Source organism: Tenrec ecaudatus, chromosome 11 (genome assembly GCF_050624435.1).
Source record: "Tenrec ecaudatus isolate mTenEca1 chromosome 11, mTenEca1.hap1, whole genome shotgun sequence".
Taxonomy (NCBI): domain Eukaryota; kingdom Metazoa; phylum Chordata; class Mammalia; order Afrosoricida; family Tenrecidae; genus Tenrec; species Tenrec ecaudatus.
In genome coordinates, this window is record NC_134540.1 from 104,601,220 (window position 1) to 104,628,238 (window position 27,019).

General features: G+C 42.2%; 1 protein-coding gene and 1 pseudogene across 1 annotated transcript in view; both read right to left on the bottom strand.

Moving 5' to 3' along the window:
- Positions 1 to 27,019, bottom strand: part of PCCA (propionyl-CoA carboxylase subunit alpha) — a 436,534-nt gene that overhangs the window by 398,674 nt on the left and 10,841 nt on the right. Inside the window, exon 2 of the mRNA XM_075563454.1 lies at positions 10,603 to 10,680. Within this exon, the coding sequence (XP_075419569.1) occupies positions 10,603 to 10,680 (78 nt within the window). The remainder of the gene's footprint in view (positions 1 to 10,602; positions 10,681 to 27,019) is intronic.
- On the bottom strand, positions 11,129 to 11,305 carry LOC142460846 (NADH dehydrogenase [ubiquinone] 1 beta subcomplex subunit 1 pseudogene; annotated as a pseudogene).

Genomic DNA, 27,019 nt, shown 5'->3' on the forward strand with positions numbered 1-27,019 from the left:
TCTCAGACCCCTCCCAGCCTTTAGGCCAGTGAATGCCTTTACCCCATTCTTGTTTTTACAGTGACCAAACACTCATACCTGTTAGTCCTAAGATTTTTAATTAGTTCCTGTGACACTAACCTAACTTCAAGGGCACTGCCACCCTACAATCTTACCCTTGTCTCACTTAAACTGTTCACCTGTTTGTTTGTTTGTTTGTTTTTCCAGAAGTTCTCAGGTTACCAAGGTATCTGAATCAAGTGTGCCAGCTCCAGGACCACCATCTACTGGACCACCTCGACCTTATTCATCCTGGGCCCTGAGTGGACAACCCCTTCTAACAGAGTAGGAAGGGTAAGGACCCAAAACCACACTCTGCCCCTTTTGTAAGCAGGAATTACCTAGAGATGTCATCACCCAGTACCCCAAAGACTTGGGTCCATATCTCTTCAGGGCTGAATGTTAGGTAGTCTAGCGAAGGATTGGGACGTCCATTACGTATGCCCAGAGGGCTGAGGTACTGGGAACAATGGAGTGGCACAGTGCACATGCTCAGAGGTTAAGGTTTTCTGCCAGGTACATGTGGGTGGGTGCTGCACCTGGAGTGGCCCACCTAGGCCAGGTGAATTCAATTCAGCTGATGGGGTCTCCCAGGGGTCGTCCACCACGCCTCCCCATGGAATAATTGAAAAGTATGGAGCCCGGAGCCGACTGCATGACTTTGCGAGCAGTTTCCGGGCAGGCTGCACGTTGTGAGGAGCCCTGTGGGTGCCAGTGTAAACCTGAAACTGCTTTTAACGCTCATGAAACTCACTTGGATCCCAAACCAGGCTTCAGCGTGAATTCTTTCTTGCATGGAGCCAAGGACCAAGCTATATCTCTCCTCTGAAAGATCTAACATTCTCACCGTCCATGCAGGAGACTCAGGTTCAGTAGCCAGCCATGTACCACATGTACAGCTACTATGCATCTGTCAGTCAAGGCTTGGAAGTAGAACAGTCAAAATGCTCCTTAGAAGGGAGAATGGCACAGATTTGGCTCATTACTTTGGATATGTTATCAGGAAGGACCAATCGCTAAAGGCTGTTATCCTCCTTGATAAACTAAAGGGTAGTATGTAAAGAGGAACACACTCAATGGGATGGATGGACACAGTGGCTGCAAGACTGGGCTGAAATACAGCAAAGACTTGGAGAATGGTGGAGGACCAAGCAGTGTTTTGTTCACCTATACATAGGTTTTCTGGGAGCTGGAATTAACCCAATGGAACATAACATCATGATGCTGAGTAAACTTCAGCAGAGCTTCAGAGTAAGGCCAATGAGGAAGAAAAGCCTAATAATCTTCTTCCAAAAATCAATCAATGGAAACCCTTTAGATCACAAAGTCTGATGCACAGCCAATTATGGAAATAATCCAGGTACTGATATTTCCTTCCATTGTGAACAAGGTCACTAAGAGTCAAGAGTGACAAAGAGTAACAACAAAATGGAACTATGCTATTTGGTGCAAGAAAAGCTATTCTGTTTAGTTTTATTTATAAAAGTTATAGCTGCTTGAGGTAGGTAGTTCATTGTGCCTACCTGGCCGATAAACACATGTGGGGTTAATTGAAGGATGGAGGGATAAATGGCTCAGTGAGCCTCGCCTTTCTAGTTCTTGGGTCTCCTGCTTTGTGATGGTCAGAACAGGGTGCAGCTGCCTTAGCCAGTTCCCTGCTTTAGCTGGCAAGGCTCACTTTCTGCAAGACATCCCTTAGGAGAAGCCACATGGACCTACCCCGATGCAGGCCTGGGTGCTGGAGCAGCCGTGTGGAGACCCCTGCCAGCAACGAGATGTTTACACATTCAATGATTCGGCTTTCCTCCTGCAGTCGGCATCATTGTGTCTGTTTTGTGAGAGGAGGACTTTGTGGATTGGTGTTGGACATATGGGTTAATGTTGGACTTGTGGGCTTGGGCAGCACTGGGTTGGGATGTTTTCTTGATGTGCACTTACCCTTTATATAAAACTCTCTCTTATACATGAGTTTCTGTGGATTTGTTTCTCTAATGTACCCAGACTAACACACTGATCTAAATGGTCCATACAGAATCTCAGAATTGAAAGAGGCCCTCAAAGTATTTAATGTTTATCCTACAAACTATGAAAAATGGTGACATTTCATAAGGAGGTATACTCCTACTTTGATAGAACCCCGAGCCATCAGAAAGCAGTTCGAATGAGCACCTACATTATCTGAACTTCATCTCAGGCCTAAGACTGTAAAATAATCTGCTTTCTCACTCAAATGATCAGGGTAAGGCCCTGTTGAACTGTAAGTACAAAAAGGAAGCTCCTGGGTTACAGCTCTCTGAGTTACAGACAAGTGGTGCTTTCCCCTTTACCAAATAAGTCTGTTTGCATTTTGAAATGACTGAACCAGCCCCTTATTCACCGCACTGCCATCAAGTCCATTCAGGTAAGAACTGACTAGACAAATCTGATGTATTACTGGCATTTGGGACAGGAACAAATACAATGTTTAATGAAGGACGAGAAGGATGCCAAGAATCCCAGGAAGTAGGAAGGTAGGATTGACTGCAGCCTTGCTGTGAAAGATTAGGCTGCCAAGTTGAGTTGACCAGGTGCCCATACTAGTAGTATCCCCTTCAACCCACTCAGCCCTATGTAACCCTGTACAGTCCACAGGTTGCCCAGTGAATCTGTCTATAGGGTATAAAAGTTATTGCCAGACATTGAAAGTAAGCCTCATATATAGTGTATACTTAGCCTGCTTTCCAACTCTTTCCCTCTTGATAGAGCCTGATGTAGTAGGGGGAGGGGAGGTAGATTTTGTTTTTTTGAGCCCTTTCTTCGCAGGGAAAGCATCCCACCATAGCAAGTATCAATTATAACCAGATCTGGCCCATTTAGCATGTGGACAATCAGCAACCTACAATTAATCCTGGAACAAAAGAACAAAACATCAGTAGAAAGATGTACCAGGCCAACTCAAATAACTTTTAGAAGGGCGGAGCTAAGCAAGTCTCTGCCCCCAAAATCTGCCCAAATGCATATTCATGACCATTTGTCTGAAATCTATTACATATTCAAAATACCCTCAATGTACTTCCTATAAATATGTATAAAACTGCACAATCCCTCCCACCCCACTCTTTTTTTCAAGGGCTTGTCCTCCTGACTCTAGTCTCAACTTGATCAACCAAAGAAATATTTCCTCCACTTTCAACAAGTTTCTGTCTTGGGTTCTCAGCCATGCCAAGCAAGATCTGGGTTGTTAAGACCAGTAAGTGCAGAAATAGATCCAACACTGACTAGTGAAGCTGTACGTTTCTTCACTACTGCATTAGACCAGTACTTCTCCACGTGGATGGTACCGCCTGCTGGAGGTGCTCATTGAGCCAGGGGCTGCAAAAGAATAGACCAGCACTTGATTGTGGATTATGGGCTACAATACAAAAGTTTTTCATTGGCAGGGTAGAGCTGATTTTTATTTTTCAATGAAAATGGAGCAATAGACCAAATAGCTTTGGTGACCTATGCTCAGGCATGGCAGAGCAAAGGGGATGACAAAGATAGCAGATATAATTCAGAGATATGGATGGCAAATGTGTACATGCTTAGTGAGTTCCAAGGTGGGGCTCATTAAAAATGTTCTACATCAAGATAATTATGCTCATCGTTTTATTTTTGATGAATAACAATAATCGCCATTGGGCAAGTGGTTAATCTTCCTATAACTTCCCTATGCAATCATAACAAAAAGGAAATCTATTTCTTTTTTTAAATTTTTAAAGCATTTTATTGGGGGCTGGTACATCTCTTATCACAATCCATACATATATCCATTGTGTCAAGCACATTTGTAGCCATTATCATTCTCAAAATATTTCCTACTTGAGCCCTTGGTATCAGCTCATTTTTCCCCTCCCTCCCCACACCCCCTTCCTCATGTACCCTTGATAATTTATAAATTATTTTGTCATGTCTTACACTGTCCAGCACCTCCCTTCACTTTTCTGTGGGAGGGGGTTATATGTAGATCCTTGTGATCGGTTCCTCCTTTCTACCCCACCTTCCCTCCACCCTCCTGGTATCGCTACTCTCATTATTGGTCCTGAGGAGTTTATCTGTCCTGGATTCCCTGTGTTTCCAGTTCCTATCTGTACCAGTGTACATCCTCTGGTCTACACGAATTTATAAGATAGAATTGGGATCATGATAGTGGAGGGGGTGGTCGGAAGCATTAAAGAACTAGAGGAAAGTTGTATGTTTCATCATTGCTCTACTGCACCCTGAATGGTCCGTCTCCTCCCCGTGATCCTTCTGTAAGGAGATGTCCAATTGACATCTGTCCTATAGACAGGTTTTGGGTCCCCACTCCACTCTCCCCCCATTCACAATATTATGATTTTTTTGTTCTTTGATATCTGATACCTGATCCCTTCGACAACTCGTGATCAAACAGGCTGATGTGCTTCTTCCATGTGAGCTTTGTTGCTTCTAGGCTGGATGGCCGCCTGTTTACCTTCAAGTCTTTAAGACCCCAGGTGCTATATATGTTTATAGCCGTGCACCATCAGCTTTCTTCACATTTGCTTATGCACCCACCAAAAAGCAAATCTTAAGATAAAATTCTGCCGCACAGGCAAACATGTATTTATTTATTTAAATTTAATAAATCATCTTATTCGGGGCTCTTACAGGTTTTTTTAATTAAATAATTTTATTGGGGGCTCTTACATCTCTTATCACAATCCCTACATTCATCCACTGTGTCAAGCACATCTGTACATATATTGCCATCATTTCCAAAACATTTTTTCTTTCTACATGAGTCCTTAGTATCAGCTCCTCTTTTTTCCCTCCCCGACCCTTCCACCCTGTGAACCCTTGATAATTTATAAATTATTTTTATTTTCATATTTTAAACCATCTATTGTCTCCCTTCACTCATGTTTCTGTTGTTCATCCCCAGTGGGCAGGAGGTGGGGAGGAGGAGAGAGGGGGTGGTGTACTTCGATCATTGTAGTCAGTTCCCCCTTTCTCTCCTCACCTTCCCCCTACCCTCATGGTATTGCTACTCTCATTATTAATCCTGAGGGGTTTATCTGTTCTGGAATCTAATGTCTGTTGAAAGCTCTTAGCTGTACTAGTGTACATGCTCTGGTCTAGCCAGATTTGTAAGATAAAATTGGGGTCATGATAGCGGGGGAGGAAGTATTAAAGAACTAGAGGAATGTTATATGTTTCATCAATGCTATATTTCACCCTGGCTACATCCCTTCCTTGTGACCCTTCTGTGAGGGGATATCCAATTGTCTGCAAATGGGCTTTGGATCTCCATTCAGACTCCTCTCATTAGCATCAAAATGGCTGTTTGCTTTGAGTCTTCTGATGACTGATACCTGATCCTGTCAACCGTCATGATCACATGGGTTGATGTGTTTCTTCTATGTGGTCTTCGTTGCTTCCCTACCGGATGGCTGCTTGTTTAACTTCAAGCCTTTAAGATCCCAGACACTATACCTTGTAATAGCCAGGCACCATCAGCTTTCTTCAACACATAACTTATGCACCCATTTTGTCTTCAGCGATCATGTCGGGAAGGTGAGCATCACAGAGTACCAGGTTATTAGAACACAGTGTTCTTGAGTTGAAAAAGGACTTGAATAGAGGCCCAATGGCAAAAATGTATTATCAAACATGCAAAGAGTTTTTAAAACCTGCTCAATAATATGAGTTCAGTGATATCTCAAATGTCCTGTACTTTTTAATGCTTAAACAGCCTGCATGAAAAATTCTCCCAAGGTAGGGTAGAAAGGGGGAACCGATTTAAACAAGGATCTACATATAACCTCCTCCCTGGGGGATGAACAACAGAAAAGTGAGTGAAGGGAGACGTCGGACAGTGTAAGATATGACAAAATAATAATTTATAAATTATCTAGGGTTCCTGAAGAAAGGGAGAGGGGGGAGGGAGGGGGAAAATGAGGAGCTGATGCCAAGGGCTCAAGTAGAAAGCAAATGTTTTGAGAGTGATCACAGCAAAGAATGTACAAATGTGCTTGACACAACGGATGGATGTATAGATTGTGATAAGAGTTGTACAAGCCTCCAATAAATATGATCTTTAAAAAAAACAAGTACACAGCCCAAAAAAAAAAAAAGAAAAATTCTCCTAAGGCAAAGACAGCACTATTCTGATTTAGCTAATTGTACTGTTAGACTTAGCCCTCAAGAATCCTCCAGACCATCACAATAGAAGGACCCCAATCAATAAGAAGAAAAATTGAATCAGAATGTCAAATTCTCAACAAATACAGACATATTACAACTGGAGGAATCCTCAAGGCTACCACCCTGAGATAATCATCTAAAAACGGTACCAGAACTATCCCCTGCAGTCACCTTGTAACGGAATAGCAAGTTGCTCACAAAGTAATGAATGCCACCCCTAAGTACTGTGCTCTTTTTAAAAAGGATCTACCTGAGATCAAATGAACAGTCGTTACTTGAAAGAGCATGGACAGGGAGGGGGCAGCAGCGACCTAAGTGTAATTGAAAGGAGCAACTACAATGAAAGTGATGAGCATGTTGACATGACGTGAAGAATGTAGCCAATGCCTTTGAACAGCGTGGGCAGAAATTGTTGAATGGGAAGTTGTTTTGCCAGGTCCACTATCTTGCTAACTACAAGGTCAGCAGTTCGAAACCGCCACCCACTTCAGCAGGAGAAAGACAGGGTTTTCTACTCCTGCAAAGAGTTACTGTCTCGCAAACACACAAGAGCAGTTCCACCCTATCTTAAAGGGTCGCTGTGAGTTGGCAAAGACTCAGAGGCAGTGAGTTCTGATTGGGTTTATTACTTCAAGCATGTTTCCCCACTCACCTGCCACCCATCTCTAATAGTTACCAATAATCATTGGTCTCTATCTATATATAATTCTTGTCTTTTAACAAAAATATAATATGTATTGTATACTATTTATCCTTTGTGATTATTTGGTCTGCCCATGCTTTCCTCTTGAAAGAGCACCCAGGCTTGACCCCTAAACTTGATAGTCCTGTGTTCAGCCAATGGTCTAAAGGATCTTTTGTAAAAAATTGCTTTTGTAGTTTTGTTGATAGTGTACATGGCACTAAGAAACGTGCAACACACCGGCCAGTGCGATCACGAGGTGCCAAGGGACCAGGTATAAGGCATCATGCAAAAAAAAAAAAAAAAGATATAAGTGTGTGTATGTATGTGTATATATGTGTTTATATGTATATGTATATATATACCATATTAAATGAAGGGGGAAGTGCAGAGTGGAGACCCAAGGCCCAAGTGTCGGCCAGTGGAGATCCCCTCATAGAGGGGTTTAGGAGAGGAGATGGGTTAATTAGGGTGCGAGGTAGTACCGATGAAGAACACAGCTTTCCCCCAGATCCTGGATGCTTCCTCCCCCCAACTACCATGATCCGAATTCTACCTTGCAGGGCTGGATAGGACAGAGGCTGTACACTGGTACATATGAGGGCTGGAGGTACAGGGAATCCAGGGTGGATGATACCTTCAGGACCAAGAGTGTGAGGGACGATGCTGGGAGAGTGGAGGGTGAGTGGGTTGGAAAGGGGGAACTGATTACAAGGATCCACATGTGAACTCTTCCCTGGGAGAGGGACAGCAGAGAAGGGGGGAAGGGAGACTCCGGATAGGGCAAGATATGACAAAATAACGAGGTATAAATTACTGAGGGCACATGAGGGAGGGGGGAAGGGGGAGGGAGGGAAAAAAAAAAGGAAGACCTGATACAAGGGGCTTAAGTGGAGAGCAAATGCCTTGAGAATGATTGGGGCAGGGAATGTATGGATGTGCTATATACAATTGATGTATGTATATGTATGGATGATGATAAGAGTTGTATGAGTCCCTAATAAAATGTAAAAAAAGAAAAGAGGAGAAAAAAATGATTAGGGCAAAGACTGTACAGATGTGCTTTATACAATTGATGTATGTATATGTATGAACTGTGACAAGAATTGTATGAGTCCCTAATAAATTGTTAAAATTTAAAAAAAAATTAAAGGGAAATAATAAATAAATAAATAAATAAAAAGAAAGAAAGAAACGTGCAAGAAAAGGATCTTTTAGGTGTAGGACATAACTTTACACCGCCACCACCAACCGAAAAATATGAGTATGGTTTTACAAATATGTATGTAGACATATATATGGGCATGGGAGTACCTACTTATGTACAGATAGGTGTATCTGTATGCATATGTTATATATGTGTATGCATATATAATTAACCATATAGACATAGCCAAATGCCTCGTAAAACCAATATTTTTAGGCTTAAAGGCTCAGGACCATAGTCCCACAGCACAACTCAGCTGAATGGCATAATAAAGTTCACACAGTATAAATGTTCTACATACCAATGTGGTGAGTACTGTTTGGGGGTCTTAAAAGCTAGCAAGTGGTCATCTGGGATACAACTGTTGGTGTTTACCCCTCAAGAACAAAAGAGGAAGAGACCGAATACTTAGGTGAAGAAAGTAGGCTAAGAACTAGCAGTTAGCATGAATCATGGCCACTACCCTGAAATCAAAAGAAGTATTAGATGTTACCTGGCTCTCACTACCCACTGATCTGACCAGGGCCACAATATACTGATCCAGAAAACTGTGGAACAAAACTCAAATTATTCAAAAGTCCTGACTTATAGGACTAGTTGAGATTAAATGACTTTCCAAGACTGTTGTCCTGAGATACTCTTCAAATCATAATTCAAAACTATCCCTTGAGGTCACCTTTTAGTCAAATAACAGATTTATCTCACAAAATAAAATCAAGACTGTCAGCTATGAGTATTAAAGGTCTTTGAAAATCTTTAATTTGTAGGAGACCAAACGATCACAATTCCTGTAATTCAAAGATGAGAAGGTGAGGGGCAGGGAAAGTAACATACTGACAGTGGTGGGAGCAGAATGAAATAAAAGAGAAGAGTGACACCCTGGGAAAACACCCGTGTACACTCTATGTAAAAACTGTTCAATGGGAACCTAATGCGACATGTGCACTTTCAACTTAAACACAGTAAGACAGTATATTAAAAGGACAAAGACCAAAGGGATATGGGTTGGTAAAGCCTGTTAATATAAGGCCAAGTCTTTCTCTACAACATGTTAGTCAATACACATATCTTATACAGCACTCACCTCATCAGTGAGAGCCCATTTCAACAGGTATAATGCTAGTGAGGAAGGCTACGGATTTATAGAACAAATGGCTGACCCATGTCTACCATGCTCCTCTGATATGTGGCCTCCTGAACGAATGCTACCTCCACACTTTGAGGGAACCCCAACAGCTAATGTCACTTGGCTGCTAACCAAGGAGAAGGGATTTGAATTTCTACTCAGAGAGCCTCAGAACAAAAGTCTGACAATCTGTTTCTAACAAACCGAGTCATTAAAAAATCTAGGGAGCACAGTTCTTAATCTGACACACATGGTATAGCCATACGTCAGGACCAAATGGATGGCAATTAGTCTCCTTACCACTCCTAAAGTAATCCTAATCAAAAAAGCTCTCGAACCTTGACATATATTTGCATGCATGCATACAAACACACACAAAGCATAATACTATGCTAAAGTTTTTAGAACAGAAAATTTATTCATAGCTAATTCACCTGGACCTATACTGTCCAATTCAGGGGCTAAAGGCAAAAGTGTCTTTTAGATCCCAAGATCCCTGCACAATGAACAGCTTCAATCCAGGAGGCAGAGAGCTGAGAAGGCAGAGGAGCAGTGAAGAAGCAGTGGCAGAAGAGCAGCAGTAAAACCAGGCACAGGTGAAATCCTTGGCCAAAGAAGAGGCAGGCGGCTCACTTGCTAAGTAGGATGCATCCAAGGGGAACTAGGCTTTCTTGCCCGCAGAGCTAGAACCTAGCCCCTTCAGACTGCTGCTTATGGCAGAGTAGTAGCTCTTTGGGCATTTTTCAGAAGCATTGAGAGAGCTTTGTAACAATGCCCGAGCAGGGCAGTAACCAATGGGCCACGTGGCTGAGAAGTCAAGTAATCAGAGAGAGCAATGCCTGTAAGGATGACTGAGAAGACATGCTTCTGCCCAGGAGAACTGTATCCTGAGCAATCTTGATATGCTAAAGTGTACTGATTTCCTGAGGAAGCTCCATAATGTTAAGTGTTTTCTGTGAGTCTTGTGTGGCCATTGCAATGGATTGTTGAACCCCACAGAGGAAGCAGCGCACCTTGGGGGAGAGAGGGAAGTTGGTTTCAGAATAGGTTAAAAAATAGTAGAGGCATATCTAATCTCCACCTTAGCCTTAGGTTGATGTTAAGTTGGATTCTCCTTGCCCCTTGTGAAGTCAGCCAGAGGAGGTTAACCATGGCTCCCACATGATCTTTACAAATAGATTCAAGTTTTGGCCCACAAAGAAAAAAAAAAAGAAAGAAACAAAATGCACTTATGAAGCCTATACTACAGAGCAAGAAATTATTACATGACATTAATAAAATTTATTGTGCTCACACTAAGCACAATGTGAAGAGAAAGTGGAACGAGTATGAATTAGCAATTGAGAGTATGTTTAACATACTTACTTTTTCATTACGATCATATCTCACTGAAGAGAGACTACGGGAAACCATTAAGCACAATCTTGAATAGTGTGGAACGTGCTGCAAAAAGAAAGCAGAATAAATGATCAAAGCTGAAACTGTTTCCCTAGGATATTTTATCTAGTTTGCTTCCGGTTAAGATGTTTTATCAATCATTACCTGTAGTTCCAAAGAATATGCCACAGCGATGAAAGAGAAGTCATTAATAGACACATCATGCTTGCACACAGGAGAAATCAAAAGCATTAAAATAAACTCCAAGGTAGTATAATGACAAGCCTCAATGTGCCAAGGAAAATTTGAAGAAAGGCCTTTCTGTAGCCTGATAGACAAGGGTCAGAAATGTCACATACCTAGAGAACTTGACAAGAATACAAACTCAAAGTCTTGGCCTTTAAAAAGCTTCATTTTACCTTATTATTTTTTATTATTATTTTTCAAATAATAAGCATGGCTTTATTTTTTGCCTGGTTTTGAAATGCGTGCATTCTGTAATCAGCCACCGTGTTCACTTCCAGGTAGCGTCCTCACTGGGTCTCAACTCCCTTTTAAATAATAAACTCTTATTCCGAAAGGCAGTCAGTTTCTCATCATTCTTTCTGTCCAGATAACATCCAATGACAAATCCCACAGGGACCAGGATAACAACTCAGTGGTCACGCACCATCTGGATTAAATTCATCATGATTGCTGTGCCCGGGTGCCAACCACAACCCCACGGACCCAAGGGCAGCGGCGAGCTGGGCTTGCGGTGCGGGCAGAAACTGGGCTATTATTATTTTTTAAGAAGCTTCATTTTTAAAGTACGCAAAATATTGTAAACAATTAAAATGTTCTTCAGTGGGTAATTGGATAAGCAAAGTGTGATACATCCATACAATGATGTTCTCATGAGCAACTTTTTAAATGCATTATCAAGTCATGAAGAGTCACAAAGAATTCTTTTTTTTTTCAATCATTTTATTGGGGGCTCATACAATTCTTATCACAATCCATACATACATCCATTGTGTCAAGCACATTCGTGCACATGTTGCCATCATCATTCTCAAAACATTTGCTTTCTACTTGAGCCCTTGGTATCAGTTTCTCATTTTTCCACTCCCGGCCCCCTCCACACTCCCCAATGAACCCTTGATAATTTATGAGTGATTATTATTTTGTCATATCTTATACCATCCAACATCTCCCTTCACTCACATCTCTGCTGTCCGTCCCCCAGGGAGGAGGTTATATGTAGATCCTTGTAATCTGTTTCCCCCTTTCTCCCTCACCTTCCTTCCACCCTCCTCATATCGCCACTGTCACCACTGGTCCTGAGGGATTCATCTGTCCTGGATTCCCTGTCTTTCCAGTTTCAATCTGTGCCAGTGTACATCTTCTGGTCTAGCTGGATTTGTAAGGGAGAATTGGGATCATGATAGTGAGAGGTGGAGGGGGGGGGGAGCATTCAAGAACTAGAGGAAAATGTCATCATTACTACACTGCACCCTGACTGGCTCGTCTCCTTCCCGTAGCCCTTCTGCAAGGGGATGTCCAACTTCCCACAGATGGGCCCTGGGTCCCCATCCCGTACTCCCTCTCATTCACAATGCTAAGATTGGGGGGGGGGGGGTCTTTGATGCCTGATACCTGATCCCTTCAACGCCTTGTGATCTCACAGACTGGTGTGCTTCTTCAATGTGGGCTTTGTTGTTTCTCAGTTAGATGGCCCCTTGTTTATATTCTAGCCTATAGGACCCCAGATTCTATATCTTTTGATAGCCAGGCACCATCAGCCTTCTTCACCGCAATAGCTTACGTACCCGCTTTGTCATCAGCGATCATGTGGGGGTATGCTGGTGTGCTTCTTCCATGTGGGCTTTTTTGTTTCTTAGCTAGATGGCCGCCTGTTTATCTTTAAGCCTTTAAGACCCCAGACGCTATATCTTTTGATAGCCGGGCACCATCAGCTTTCTTCACCACTTTTGCTTATGCACACCGCTTTGTCCTCAGCAATTGAGTCGGGGCAGGCTGGTGTGCTTCTTCCACGTGGGTTTTGTTGTTTCTCAACTAGATGGCTGCTTGTTTATCTTCAGGTCTTTAAGACTTCAGATGCTATACCTTTTGGTAGCTGGGCACCATCAGCTTTCTTCACTACATTTGCTTGCACACCCCTTGTCTTCAGCAATCATGCCAGAAAGGTGAGCATATCAGACTGCCAAATTGTTAGAACAAAATGTTCTTGTGTTGAGGGAGTACTTGAACAGGAGCCCACTGTACATCTATTTCCTTAATACTAAACCTATAAATATATGTACAAAGATCTATTTCCCCCTCATCGTATATAAATGTGTTTACATCTACATATGCCTGTATTTAGATCTCCATGACTACCCTTTGCCTTCTAGTTCTTTCCTCTATTTCTTTGTACTTTCCTCTTGTCCCACTATCATGTTTTAGGAATTTGGGTTTTAGGAATTCCTCTTGGTTACATTGCCCTTGATCCAGCCTTGCCAACCTCTTACACTCTCCTTGCCAATGATCTTGGACCACTGGTTGTTCCCTTGTCCCTGGGTTTGTTAACACCCACTTCCTTTCACCCGCCTCCCCTTCTCCCATGTCCTCCAGGAACTGTCACCCCATTTTTCTCTCTTCTGGCTTGTTTATTCTGCCTGTCCCTTACAGGTAGACATGCTATGTACCATCACAAGACTGAGTACAAGAAAGTAAAATGATAGCTACAACAACAACACACAAAAAAACCCTACAAATGATTCGGGGTCTATTTGTTGTCCTTCATGAGTGCTTTCCAGTCAAGTCTGATGGGGTGCCATGCCCTGGCCACACATCTATCCCTGGGGACTTCATTGCTCTGCTCCCCCACCCCACCCCCCACCACCACCCTTCTGCTGCATGCCCCCAGTGGCTGGCTTCAGCAATAGTGAGCTCAGGGCAGGCACAATTCCCACCGTGTGTCTCTAATGTTGTCCCCAATGGTGCTATGGGTCAATGAGGAAAGCTGTGTCCCATGGTAGGGCCAGCCCTGTGGTCGTCTCTGTGCATTGCTGCTCTGAGCAGAAACATTGTCCTCAGGGCTTAGTGAGCTAGACTGGGCTTCACTCTTTTTTTTTTTCCCTCTTTCCCCCCTCGTTGGCTCCTGTGTGCTCTGATCAGACAAGAAACTCTTCTTGAACTGTAGCTTCAGTGCTGTCCTCTGAAGTGAATTCTTCTGGGGGGGAGGGGGAGAGTGGGGAGACGAATTCTTAAGTGTATAGATTTCTTTGAAAGAAGCCAGTCTGAAAAAAGCTACAAATAGTATGATTCCAATTTAAATGTTAAGAAGACAAAACTATGGAGACAATTAAAACAATCAAGGTTTCCGGGGCATTTTAGTATAATGAAATTAGTCTGCATGATATTGTGACCGTGCACTCATAACATTATATGTTTACATATTTTTCAAAACAAATACAAGACTATATAATATAAATTTTGAGCCCTAATAGACTATGGACTTTAGTTAATAATAATGCATCAATACTGGTTCATCAATTGTTACAAATGTACCAAAGGATGCGAGATGTTAGTAATAGGGAAAACCATGCAAGAGAAATGGTATATTGGAGACCTGTACTTTCTGCACAATTGTCCATAAACCTAAAATTGCTCTTGCTAGATGGAATACATAAGAATCTATGAAAAAACAATGAAGGATATAGTAGTTATATAACTTCAGGTTTATCTGTCAGTCAGGTCATAGCCTGATGACCTCACTGGAGATGGTAACTGAGATATATAGCCCTATGGATGCTGCGCTCGCTCTCTCTCTCTCTCTCTCTCCCTTCACCTTTCTGCTGGCTGACTCTGGTTGCTGCCAGTGCCCTGTGATGTTACATTGGGTCCACACAACTTTGCACCCACCAACCTGTGATCTTCTTGCATTCTGCATCATTACTTGTGACTGCATGAGTCTGAAGAGGGACTTATGCACTAGTATCAAACTTAAGGACTTGAGTTGGACTGGGCTGGGATGTTTTCTTGATATATAATTACTTCTTGATATAAAGATCTTTCTTACACACATGTAAGTGTCACTGGATTGTTTCTCTAGTCAATCTGGCCTAACACAGAGTATAGCAATATCATCGGTCAAAACAAGACTAGGAAAATAAAAATTAAAAGTAAAATTTAAAAGGACTAGGAATTGACTATGGAACAGACGATCAATTGTTTACATGCAAGTTCAACTTGAAACAGAAAAAAATTAAAACAAGTTTATAAGAGTCAAAAGAGATGAACTATCTGGAGGAAAAACAATGGGACAGACAGTTCCGGGGGGACAGACAGTTCCGGGTGGGGGAGGGGGAGGAGGGTAAGGAAGTGGTGTTAATAAACACAGGGACAAGGGAACAACATGGGACCCAAAATGGTAGTGAGGGGGGAGTGACAGGCCTGATGGGGAATGATCAAGGGTAAGGTTGCATAGAGAAGAGGTATAGCTGTAGCCCAGGTGGGGACGGAGCATGGTGGTGGAGTAGGAGGAAAGTCAAGGGAGAGGGAGGAAGGAGCTGGGAGTCAAGGGGCATTTATGGAAGTCTAGACAAAGACGTGTACATGCAAACATATATACGAGGATGGGGAAATACATTTATAGGTTTAATATTAAGGTGGCGGAAGGACCTTGGGCCTCTACTCAAGCACTCCCTCAATGCATGAATACTTTCGTTTATTAAATTGGTACTCTATGATGCTCACTCTCCCGACACAACTGCTGAAGCCAAAGTGGGTGAACAAGTAAATGTGGTGAAGAAAGCTGATGGTGCCCGGCTATCAAAAGAGATAGTGACTGGGGTCTTAAAGGCTTGAAGATAAACAAGCGGCCATCTAGCTCAGAAGCAACAAAGCCCACATGGAAGAACACACCAGCCTGAGTGATCCCAAAGGGATCAGTTATCAGGCATCAAAGAACAAAAAATCAACATATCATTGGCTGCACACCTCCATGATAGGATCGCTGAAGACAAATGGGTGCATAAGCAAATGTGGCGAAGAAAGCTGATGGTGCCCGGCTATCAAAAGAGATAGTGTCTGGGGTCTTAAAGGCTTGAAGATAAACAAGCGACCATCTAGCTCAGAAGCAAAAAAGCCCACATGGAGAAACACACCAGCCAGTGCGATCACGAGGTGCCAAAGGGACCAGGTATAAGGCATCATGCAAAAAAAGAATATGTGTGTGTGTGTGTGTGTGTATACCACATTTAATGAAGGGGGAAGTGCAGAGTGGAGACCCAAGGCCCAAGTGTCGGCCACTGGAGATCCCCTCATAGAGGGGTTTAGGAGAGGAGATGGGTCAGTCAGGGTGCAAGGTAGTACCGACGAAGAGCACAGCTTTCCCCCAGATCCTGGATGCCTCCTCCCCCCAACTACCATGATCTGAATTCTACCTTGCAGGGCTGGATAGGGCAGAGGTTGTACACTGGTACATATGAGGGCTGGAGGCACAGGGAATCCAGGGTGGATGATACCTTCAGGACCAAGGGTGTGAGGGGCGATGCTGGGAGAGTGTAGGGTGAGTGGGTTGGAAAGGGGGAACTGATTACAGGGATCCACATGTGACCTCCTCCCTGGGAGAGGGACGGCAGAGAAGGGGAGGAAGGGAGACTCCGGATAGAGCAAGATATGACAAAATAACGATGTATAAATTACAAAGGGCACATGAGGGAGGGGGGAGTGGGGAGGGAGGGGAAAAAAAACAGGACCTGATGCAAAGGGCTTAAGTGGAGAGCAAATGCTTTGAGAATGATTGGGGCAGGGAATGTATGGATGTGCTTTATACAATTGATGTATGTATATGTATGGATTGTGCTAAGAGTTGTATGAGTCCCTAATAAAATGTAAAAAAAGAAAAGGGAAAAAAAAGAAAGAAAGAAAAGAAAATGATTAGGGCAAAGAATTTACAGATGTTCTTTATACAATTGATGTATGTATATGTATGGACGGTGATAAGAGTTGTATGAGCCCCTAATAAAACGTTTTAAAAAATGGGGGAAAAAAAAGAGTCAAAAGATGTCCTTTAGTATATTTAAAAAAACACCTCACTGCCATAGAGTCAATTCCAAATTACAGCACTCCTACAGGGCAGAGTATAACTCCTGCTATGGGTTTCTGATTCTGTAAATCTTTATAGTACCAGAACAAGCTTCACAAAAGCCTCATCTTTCTCCCATGGACTAGCTGGTGGGTTTAAACTGCCAACCTTTGGGGCAGAAGCCCCAACTCATAATCCACCATGGTACCAGATCTCCTATGACTTTGAGTACACCCAGCCCCAATTTAGAGGACACCTCAAGAACAGATTAGACACACAGAACACGAATGATGAAAGACCAGACAAGCTGCAGAGCGGCATCCGGAAGATGACAGAGGAGGAAAGGAAAGGTTCTGAGAAGACGGGGAAAGAGAAAACAAAGTGGATGCCGTGACATGAGAGAGTCTGGCACTTGCTCGTCATCACAGAGAAGTACAGCAAATGGAAAAAATAATGAAGTCAAGAGCTGAATAGAAAATTTCAAAAGACAACTCTAGAAGCCAAAGTCAAACATTATAATAAAATGTAGAAAGACAGGGAATTTAAAAACCGAAAGAGAAAAACAAGCTCAGTATTTCTCAAGATGAAAGAACTGGAAAAAAAAAGGAAGCCTTGGATTTATGATATTAATAGATAATGTGGGAAAATATTGAAAAATACAGGAAGCATCAAAAGACAACAAAAGGAATTCAGTCAATGTGCCACACATAAAAAAATGTTTGACCAACATTCAATCATTTCAAGAGGTAGCATATAATCAAGAACTGATGTTACTGAAGGAAGGAGTCAAAGGTGCATTGAAGAAAAACATAGTTCTAGTAATTAACTGATAGAATACCAACTGAAATGTTCAATGAGCTGGTGCAAAACTGCAAGTACTCGCTAACCTATGCCAAAAATTTGGAAGGGGACAGCTATCTGACCAAATGACTAGAAGAGATCCCTATTTGTGTCCATTCCAAAATAAGATGATCCCATAGGATGGGGAAGTTATCCAACAATATCATTAATATCACACACAGGTAAAATGTGCTGAAGAGACTTCAAAAACTGATGCACCAGATCATGGACAAGGAGCTACCAGAAATTCAGGCTGGGAGGCTTTCCTTGCTGACATCAGATGGGTTTGGCTGAAAGCTGAGAATGCCAGAAAGCTATTTGAATTATGGTGCTACATTATATTATGAGCCCCCAATAAAATGATTTTAAAAAGAAAGAAAGTAGCCTGGAGTGTCAGAAGAACAAACAAATCTGTCATGGAGGAAGTGCAGCCAGAAAGCTGCTTAGAAGCAAGGGTAGAGAAACTCTGTCTTACTTACTTTGGACATATTTCAGGAGAACCAGTCCTTGAAGAAAGATGCTGAGCTTGGTAAAGTAGAGAGTCAGTGAAAAAGACTCAGACACACACACACACACACACACACACACACGACAGACTGACACAGTGGCTGCAACAATGAGCTCAAACAGAGCCACTGTGAGGACGGCACAGGACCAGGCAGAGTTTTCCTGTTGTCGTAGGGTTGCTATGAGTCAGAGCCACCTTGACAGCACCCTAACAGCAACAAGCGACAGTTAATGGAGACACACCACATACACTGTCCAAGAAGATGGTGCCACAAATCTTAGTTACAGCTGAATTGCTCTGAGTTTAACAAAAACAACAAATGCAGAATTGTTTAGTGGGCATGCAATTAGTCTTACAGAACTTGAAAAATATGCATTAAGTTTCTAGGGGGCCTTTTGGAATAAAGACATTGGGGCATATAGATTCAATCTCATGAAAAATAAACTGAACTATACTATACTATAGTGTTTATACTACATAGTCCTTAAAAATAAATCAAGTTGACCACAATTTCTTATGATGTGGTAAAAACATATAGCAGAAAATCACACTAGGCCTAATCAATTAAATTGTTTGTTGAACTAAAAAAAAAATACGTAGCCAAAAGATCTAACCAGTCAGGATTTGATCGCACACACTTCCTTCCACAACCCACACTCTCACTACGCACGTGCTCTTCCCAGTTGTGGGCACTGTGGAATTTTAAAAATACTCCCCCCTTCAAATACCCTAGCCCAGCAGGACGATTCCTCCCAAGTCAAGGACCCAGGCCAGAGAAGCCAGCTCTATCCAGGAACCCACACGCTGAGATCTAGCTTGGCTTTCGCAAAAAAAAAAAAAAAAAAATCTTGCAATCAGATCTACTGCAAAAGCCCTCTATAATGTGTTAAAAGCAAAGATTTCATTTTGAGGATCGAGGTGTGTCTAGATCAAAATCCTAAGCATTTTCTATCACCTCTTATGCAAGTAAAATGTTTATGGAAGAACAAAGAGAAAGTGATGCATTTTAATTATAGTGTGATGGGTAGGTTTATTGTGCCAACCTGGCCAATAGGAACATGTGGGATTAATAAGGTCGCGGTTTGATTGGAGGGCAAAGAGATAAATGGTTCGGCAAAGCCGACCTCTCGCTCTCTCGCTCTCTCGCTCTCTCGCTCTCTCGCTCTCTCGCTCTCTCGCTCTCTCGCTCTCTCGCTCTCTCGCTCTCTCGCTCTCTCGCTCTCTCGCTCTCTCGCTCTCTCGCTCTCTCGCTCTCTCGCTCTCTCGCTCTCTCGCTCTCTCGCTCTCTCGCTCTCTCGCTCTCTCGCTCTCTCGCTCTCTCGCTCTCTGGTGATCAGACCAGTGTGTGGCTGCTTTAACTAGTTATTGGCCTCAACTTGTGAGCTATACTACCTGTGGGACAGCCAACCCGTGTTGCTAGAGCTTAAAGTTCCTCAAGAACTGCTTTAGCATGCTGCTGGTGTATACATTGCTTGAGCTTAAGGCTGGTGAATCCTGTCATCTTGCATAGCTTGAGTTTGATATTCTGTCCAGACCTGCTTTGCTAAACTCCTGAGCTGCTGACTGTGGGTGACCAGCCCTGCTGTTTGCAGTCTGTGAAAGGACTGCCTACATTGCCTGAGAGACTGCTTCCTTGACCTTGGACCCAGCAGTCCTGTGAGTTGAAGGATTTCCAGTATATTAAATGTTCCATGGAAATGAGTTGAACTGAGCCCTCTGTACTGCTCTGTGGATTAATTAGCTGTTAAAATTCTTCGTACTGTATAAATCTATCCAAATATATAACCAGAACATGTGATTTATATATATACACACATGATTTATATATATATACACACACACATTTATATATATATATATATTAAATAATGTGTCCTGGTTTTGTTTCTCTAGAGAATCCCTGTGTTAGTCTGGATATATTAGAGAAACAAATCCACAGAAACTCATATGTATAAGAGAGAGTTTTATATAAAGGGTAGGTGTACATTAAGAAAGCATCTCAACCCAGTGCTACCCAAGCCTACAAGTCCAACATTAGCTCATATGTCCCACGCCAATCTACAAAGTCCTCCTTCATCTCACAAAACACACACGATGCCAACTGCAGGAGGAAAGCCAACTCAGTGAATGTGTAAGCACCTCATTGCTGGTAGGGGTCTCCACACGGCTGCTCCAGCACCCAGAGCTGCATCAGGGTAGGTCCAGGCAGCTTCTCTGTGGGGATGTCTTGCAGGGAGTGAGTCTTGCCAGTTGAAGCAGGGAACTGGCGAAGGTAGCTGCACCCTGGTCCGACCATCAGAAGGCAAGAAACCCGAGAACTAGAAAGGTGAGGCTTACCAAGCCATTTAACTCTCCGCCCTTCAATTGATCCCACATGTGTTTATCAGCCAGGTTGGCACAATAAGCCTTAACTACCTCACCTGCCTAGCACATATAGTGCTGGCAAAGAATACTGAATATAGAGAATTTTTAAATATTGAATATAAAAAATATAATATGAGCTGCCAGATGAACAAGCTTCTCTGTCTTAGAAGAAATATACAGAGAATGTTTCTTAGAAGCAAGAATGGTAGAACTTCATCTCACATACTTTGGACATGTTATCAGGAAAAGAGACGTCATGCTTGGCAGAGCAGAGAGTCAGCAAAAAATCTATAAAGACTGGGGCTGCAACGATGGATGCAAACATAGAAATGACCATGAGGATGGTGTAGGACTGGGTAGTGTTTCACTTTGTTAAGGTCACTATGAATCAGAACTGACTGAGCAGCACCAACCAACAAAAACATTAAATTAAAAAAATCATATAGTCTTGTACACATAGGAATTTGTGATAATATGGTTCAAATATTTTAAACACCACAGATGCCCCTGGTTAGCCAGTAACTGGAAGTAGCAACCCTGGACTTTCTGCAGAAATAGAACAATTCCCATGGGGTATCTGAACTGGTTTGCACTCTGTTCCTGTTTGCTCATGGGACTATCCTGAAAGTTCAATGTTATAAATATGTATGGGTCAAAAATCAGATACATTTTTTTAGAGATTCAAAATAGGATTTATTTTAAAATAAATAATAAATGGGGAAATGGGAGAAGTCGACTCATTTGGACCTCTATACAGAATTTTAAAGTTGCTGGTTGCTATCATCAGCTGCTAATGAATCCAGTCTAAAATCCTTTTAGTTATTTCCCAGAGTTCTAGGAAAATGTTAGTCAACTCTCTATATAAAGATTCTAAGGTTTATCATTGCTAAAAGAAAAAAGGTCAGGCTATGTAAAATGATTACCTAGTAAAATACTCACACTGATTCCCTCTGCAAACCTAAAGATTTCCCTCTTCTCCACACTTAGAAAAGAAATGCTTGCTAACAGCATGGTACATGGGAATTAGCATGACCTTCAGTCACAAGACCTAGGTTAAGCCTTAGCTCCATTGCTTCATAGCTATGTGACATGGAGCAAGGCACTTTTATGGATTTGTTTCCATCTATAAAGTACAGGTGATCACACCTGCCCTGTTTTCCCACAGAGTTGCTAAAAGGATCAAATGAGTCCTTATAAACTTTTTTAAGTAGCAACAGGGTATTACACAAAACCAAGATTAATTTTGCAACTGCCCACTTTTTTAAAGCTCACCAAAACAACTGGTAGTTACCGTCTGAGTAATAATGCAATAATGAAGAGCTCTAGTCTGACGCAGGCAAATTCTGAACTGTGTTCAAACTTGGCTCTCATGTGTCTTAAAGGCATATAATGCCTTATATGTAAAATCGCATTAAGCAGTACCTACTAAGCAGTACTTATGTAGGACATAAGGCATTTTCAGGGGAATGAATGGGAATAAGCAATATGGCTAGCCCAGTCTTACATGTATTAATCCTACAACCTAAAGAGGAGGAAATAATGGACAAACTACATGCATCCTCTCCAACAGGGAATACAGGGAAACAAACTTTGTTTATAAGATGGTAAGTGCACCAGTCAGAATTTAAACATTAGTTCTGCCAAAACCATAGCCCTTAACATATTCACAGTAACACTGAGATGAATCATATTAAAATAGTTCATTATAAGGAAAAAACTAAAATCAAAATTGTAGCGTAATGGAGCCATAGGAAAGAGGAGGTGGTTTCAAAATAAAGTGAAAAAATCACGGGATTTTACCATGAACTTTTAAAGTCCTTCCCCCATATAATGTATCCTATAGGAGGAGCCCTGGTGGTGATTCAGCAATGGACTGTGACCTGCATGGCTGGCAGTTCAAAACCACCAGCAGCTCCAAGGGAGAAAGACTGGGCTTTCTACTACTGTTAACCCCACAGTGGGGTAACTGTGTGTCTGCACTGACTCAATGGCAATGACTTTGGTTTAGTTTTAATACCTCATGCATATGATGGTCAAGGTCCTGATGAACTAATTTGACAGCTATAAAGCCTACTGTTCCCCTTTTTTCCAAGACTGCTATAAAGATCAAAACTAATTTTTGTGCCCAAAAGATATAAAGCTGCATTTTCTCATTTTTACTACTAGGTTGTTTCCTATGGTACAATCCTACCCATTGTCCTCAAGTTGATTCCAAATCACAGTAACCTCAGAGGACAGAGGGTAACTGCTCCTTGAGGTTGCTGAGAGTGTAAATCTTTAGGGGGGGGAGGCTGTCTCGCCTTTCTCCACTGAACAGCTGGTGGCTTTGAACCACTGCACCACCAGGACTCTTTAATATAAGGGCTTCTAAAACAGACTGAGGTTTGAATCCTGAATTTCCCATTTAATTGCTGTGACCTTGGGCAAGTCAGTTACTTCTTTATGTTTTAAATATAAAATGGAATCATCTGAAAATTGTTTAATTACACGAGATAACATACATAAACATAGCTTTTCTCCTTTTTGTCATTCTGTGTAACTACAAAATCATCTAATCCATCTGAGAAGGTGTTTTCAGACCTTTTAGATATCCAGTAGACAACCCTAACCACTATCAACAAATAACCACCCCCCTGGGTTTTGTACAGAGTCCTGGTGGTGTAGAGGTTAAAGCATTGGACTGGGATCCACATGATCAGCAATTCAAAACCACCAGTAGATCAGAGGAAGGAAGTCTGGGCTTTCTAGTTAGTCTCAAAAGCACAGGGGATGGCTATGGGCCAGTACTGACTGGATGGCAGTGAGTTAGTGAGCTGGGTTTTGCAACTTCAATTAAAACTTTTAACTGTTTTCTGAATTTACCTTCCCAAGACCCAGCCTTCTATATCTTTAAGCCAACAGCACACCTAGTCTAGGCTTTTGAGTCATTCTTTTTTTTTTAAAGAAAAATAATAGTTTGCATATTATAAAATTTACATTTTGGAAGTAAATATACAATTCTGTGGGTATTGAATAGATACAAGGTTATATACAACTGTCACCACCATCCAATTCGACCATTTCCATCACACCCCCACAAAAAAAAGAAAAGCCACTACCAGTTAGCTGCTCCCTATTCCACCCTTCCCCAAGCAACAGCTAATCTACTTTCTCTATACATAGATTTAATTATTGTGGACATTCATATAAATGCAATCATATCGTATTAGCCTTTGGTATCCTGGCTTTAAAGATTCATTTTTAGTCATTTTCTTTGTTAAACCAATACAAGTAATATTGGTTCTATCTCCAAAATACCTGTATATTCCAAATCTACCCATGTCTCACCAACTTCTGTGCTACCAACCTACCACAAGTTGCCATGATCTCTAGCTTGGACTTCTACTCTTCCCCCATCTCCACCTCCAATATTTTCACCACACAGTTGCCAGAGTAGTCACTTTTAGAATATAAATCTGATCTGCGTTAATTCCAACTAGAAGTCTCTAAATAGTTGTCCTGTCTACCGCCCCATCTCATCTAGCATTGCCTTCTCAATCACTCCCCTTTCCACCGGTGGACATATCCACTCCTTATCCTGTCAAGTGTAATTCCCATCTCGGAGCCTCTGCCATCATGCTCCTTCTGTAGGAGATGCTAGTGCCCCAGACCATCACATGGTTGATTGGTTCTTCCTCCTTATTCAATTTTCTGCTCAAATGCCACATGTTCTCCTTAAAGAAATACTCCTCACTCCAACACCAACATCACTCCATCCCACAATCCTATTTCTCCTTTCACAACACTGGTCACTAGTAGATTTATCTATTTCTGTAAATCTTGTCACAGTATAGGCTCAATATGGGCAGAAATATTCACTATGATATCCCAAGCTCTAAATGGTATTTGGCATGTGAGAGGAAATCAAAAAGTATTGCAACTGGCATTCCAGTTCATGCACCTATGGTTTACAAACAAAAGTGTTGAAACCTGTCTCGGCAAGCAGTAGTTGGCTACAGACAAGCTCTTTCAGGAAGAGCCCTTGGTCTTATTAAGGTGCCTTCCAAACAAAACAAAGCAGGATAGTAAAAATAAGCGTTGTATGAAGATCAGCTACTTCAAAGAGCTGATCTTTTCATCCACTTTCTAAGTAAGATCAAAGCTAGTAAGAGCAATTTGGGGAACAAATTTCAACTAGGAACACATCTTGGATTTACCAACATCAAGGTCCAATAAAAGGCCAACAAAACAGAAAGGTCACGTCAGAAGGTATGACAACTGTTTTCAGGGATCTCAAAGGGTTTGCAAGACAATTGCAAGAGTTTATTATGAAGAAGTTTTCAGAAAACTGCATTAGGCCAGGGGAGTTGCACTGAGGAATCTTCTAGTTTGTCAATGCACATACTCATTCTGTTAGGATAGCAAGGGTTGTCCCACAAGAAATTTACTAGGTTATCTTACTCCATCCTCCCTGCTGATCTGACATTTCCCCTCAGACTTCTGTTTGTTCCTAAAACTCAAGAACGTTTAAAAGGAAAACAACTGAAGGCCCTTGTGAATGCCAAACTTGCCATTTTGAGGCACAATAAATGGGAAAGCACAGAATGCTTTAGGAAAAGGTTAAGAGATACAGCAAAAAAAAAAAACCTGCCTTCAGAAGTGTATTGCACTATTGGAAGGTATGCTGAGAAATAACACCTTCACATTTTGATATTTTTGTTTAGGTTTCTATGATTTGTAACAATATTTTGTACTTCCCATCATATAGTAGGTATCATGGACTGAATGGTAGTCTGCAAAAAAGATATATCTACCTCTTGGAACCTGCAAATGAGATCTTACTTGTAAAAAACAGGTGTTTGTAAATGTTAGGTATAGAACTGTCCCATAGGGTTCTCTTGACTGCAATTCATCTGAAAGCAGTTCAGCAGAGCTGCTGGTTGGTTGCAAACTACCAACTTCTAGTCTCAGAGTCAATTAAAAGTACTTTGCACCTCACCAGCTCTGTCAGATGTCATTTCCATTGCCACATGTAGTGATCCTATAGAGAGTTTACGAGACTGTGGAGCTTTATGGGCGCAGACAGCCTCATGCTTCTCTCACAGAATGGTTGGTGGATCTGGATTGAAGGCTTTGCAATTAGTAGCCCAATGCCTAACCCATAACACCTAACCCACAGTGCAAGCAGGGCTCCTTTGATTTGAGGGGATTCCAAAGCAACATAACACCTACTGGAATGGCTAAAATCCAAAATATTGACAAAGCCAAACGCATATAAGAATGTGGTGCGACCGAGGCACAGCACGGGGGAGTGCAGCGAACAGCAAGGGAATGGAGCGGCAAGGTCCCCAGGGAATGCTGAAGGTGGACTTTGGGGCCAGGGCGTGGTGCCCCAACAGACTGGACTGGAAAACGCTCCTAAGGGCCAGCAAACGATCCCTGAACTAACTACAAGCTTTTCTCTTGTGAAGTGTTTTGTTTTGTTCTTTGTCAGTGGTTTGTTTTTGTTGGTTTGTTGTCTGGTTGTATACTGTTGCTTTGTTTTCCTCTGTCTTGTTTTCGTGCATGTTAGTGTCTCCACAGGTCTGTCTGAATAGGACAGGCTGGATGAACTATCTGGAGGAAAAACAATGGGACCAACAGTTCCGGGAGGACTTGGGGTGGGGGGTAGGGGGTGTAAGGAAGTGGTGTTAACAAACCCAGGGACAAGGGAACAACATGGGACCCCAAATGGTAGAGAGGGGGGAGTGGCAGGTCTGGTGGGGAATGATCAAGGGTAAGGTTGCATAGAGAAGAGGTATACTCTAGCCCAGGTGGCGACGAAGCATGGTAGTAGGGCAGGAGGAAAGTCAAGGGAGATGGAGGAAAGAGCTAGGAGTCAAAGGGCATTTATGGAGGTCTAGACAAAGACATGTACATGCAAATATATATAGGAGGATGGGGAAGTAGATCGATGTGTCTATATTTATAGGTTAAGTATTAAGGTGGCGGAAGGACCTTGGGTCTCTACTCAAACACTCCCTCAATGCATGAATACTTTCTTTTATTAAATTGGAACTCTATGATGCTCACTCTCCTGACACAACGGCTGGAGCCAAAGTGGGTGAACAAGTAAATGTGGTGAAGAAAGCTGATGGTCCCCAGCTATCAAAAGAGACAGTGACTGGGGTCTTAAAGGCTTGAAGATAAACAAGCGGCCATCTAGCTCAGAAGCAACAAAGTCCACATGGAAGAACACACCAGCCTGTGTGATCGAGTGGTCCCGAAGGGATCAGTTATCAGGCATCAAAGAACAAAAAATCATCATATCATTGACTGCACACCTCCATGACAGGATCGCTGAAGACAAATGGGTGCATAAGCAAATGTGGTGAAGAAAACTGATGGTGCCCAGCTATCAAAAGAGATAGTGTCTGGGGTCTTAAAGGCTTGAAGGTGAACAAGCAGCTATCTAGCTCAGAAGCAACAAAGTCCACATGGAAGAAGCACACCAGCATGTGTGATCATGAGGTGTCGAAAGGATCAGGTATAAGGCATCATCAGAAGAAAAAAAAATCTTACTATACTGAATGAAAGGGGAAATGCAGAGTGGAGACCTAAAGCCCATTTATCGCCCAATGGAGATCCCCTTGCAGAGG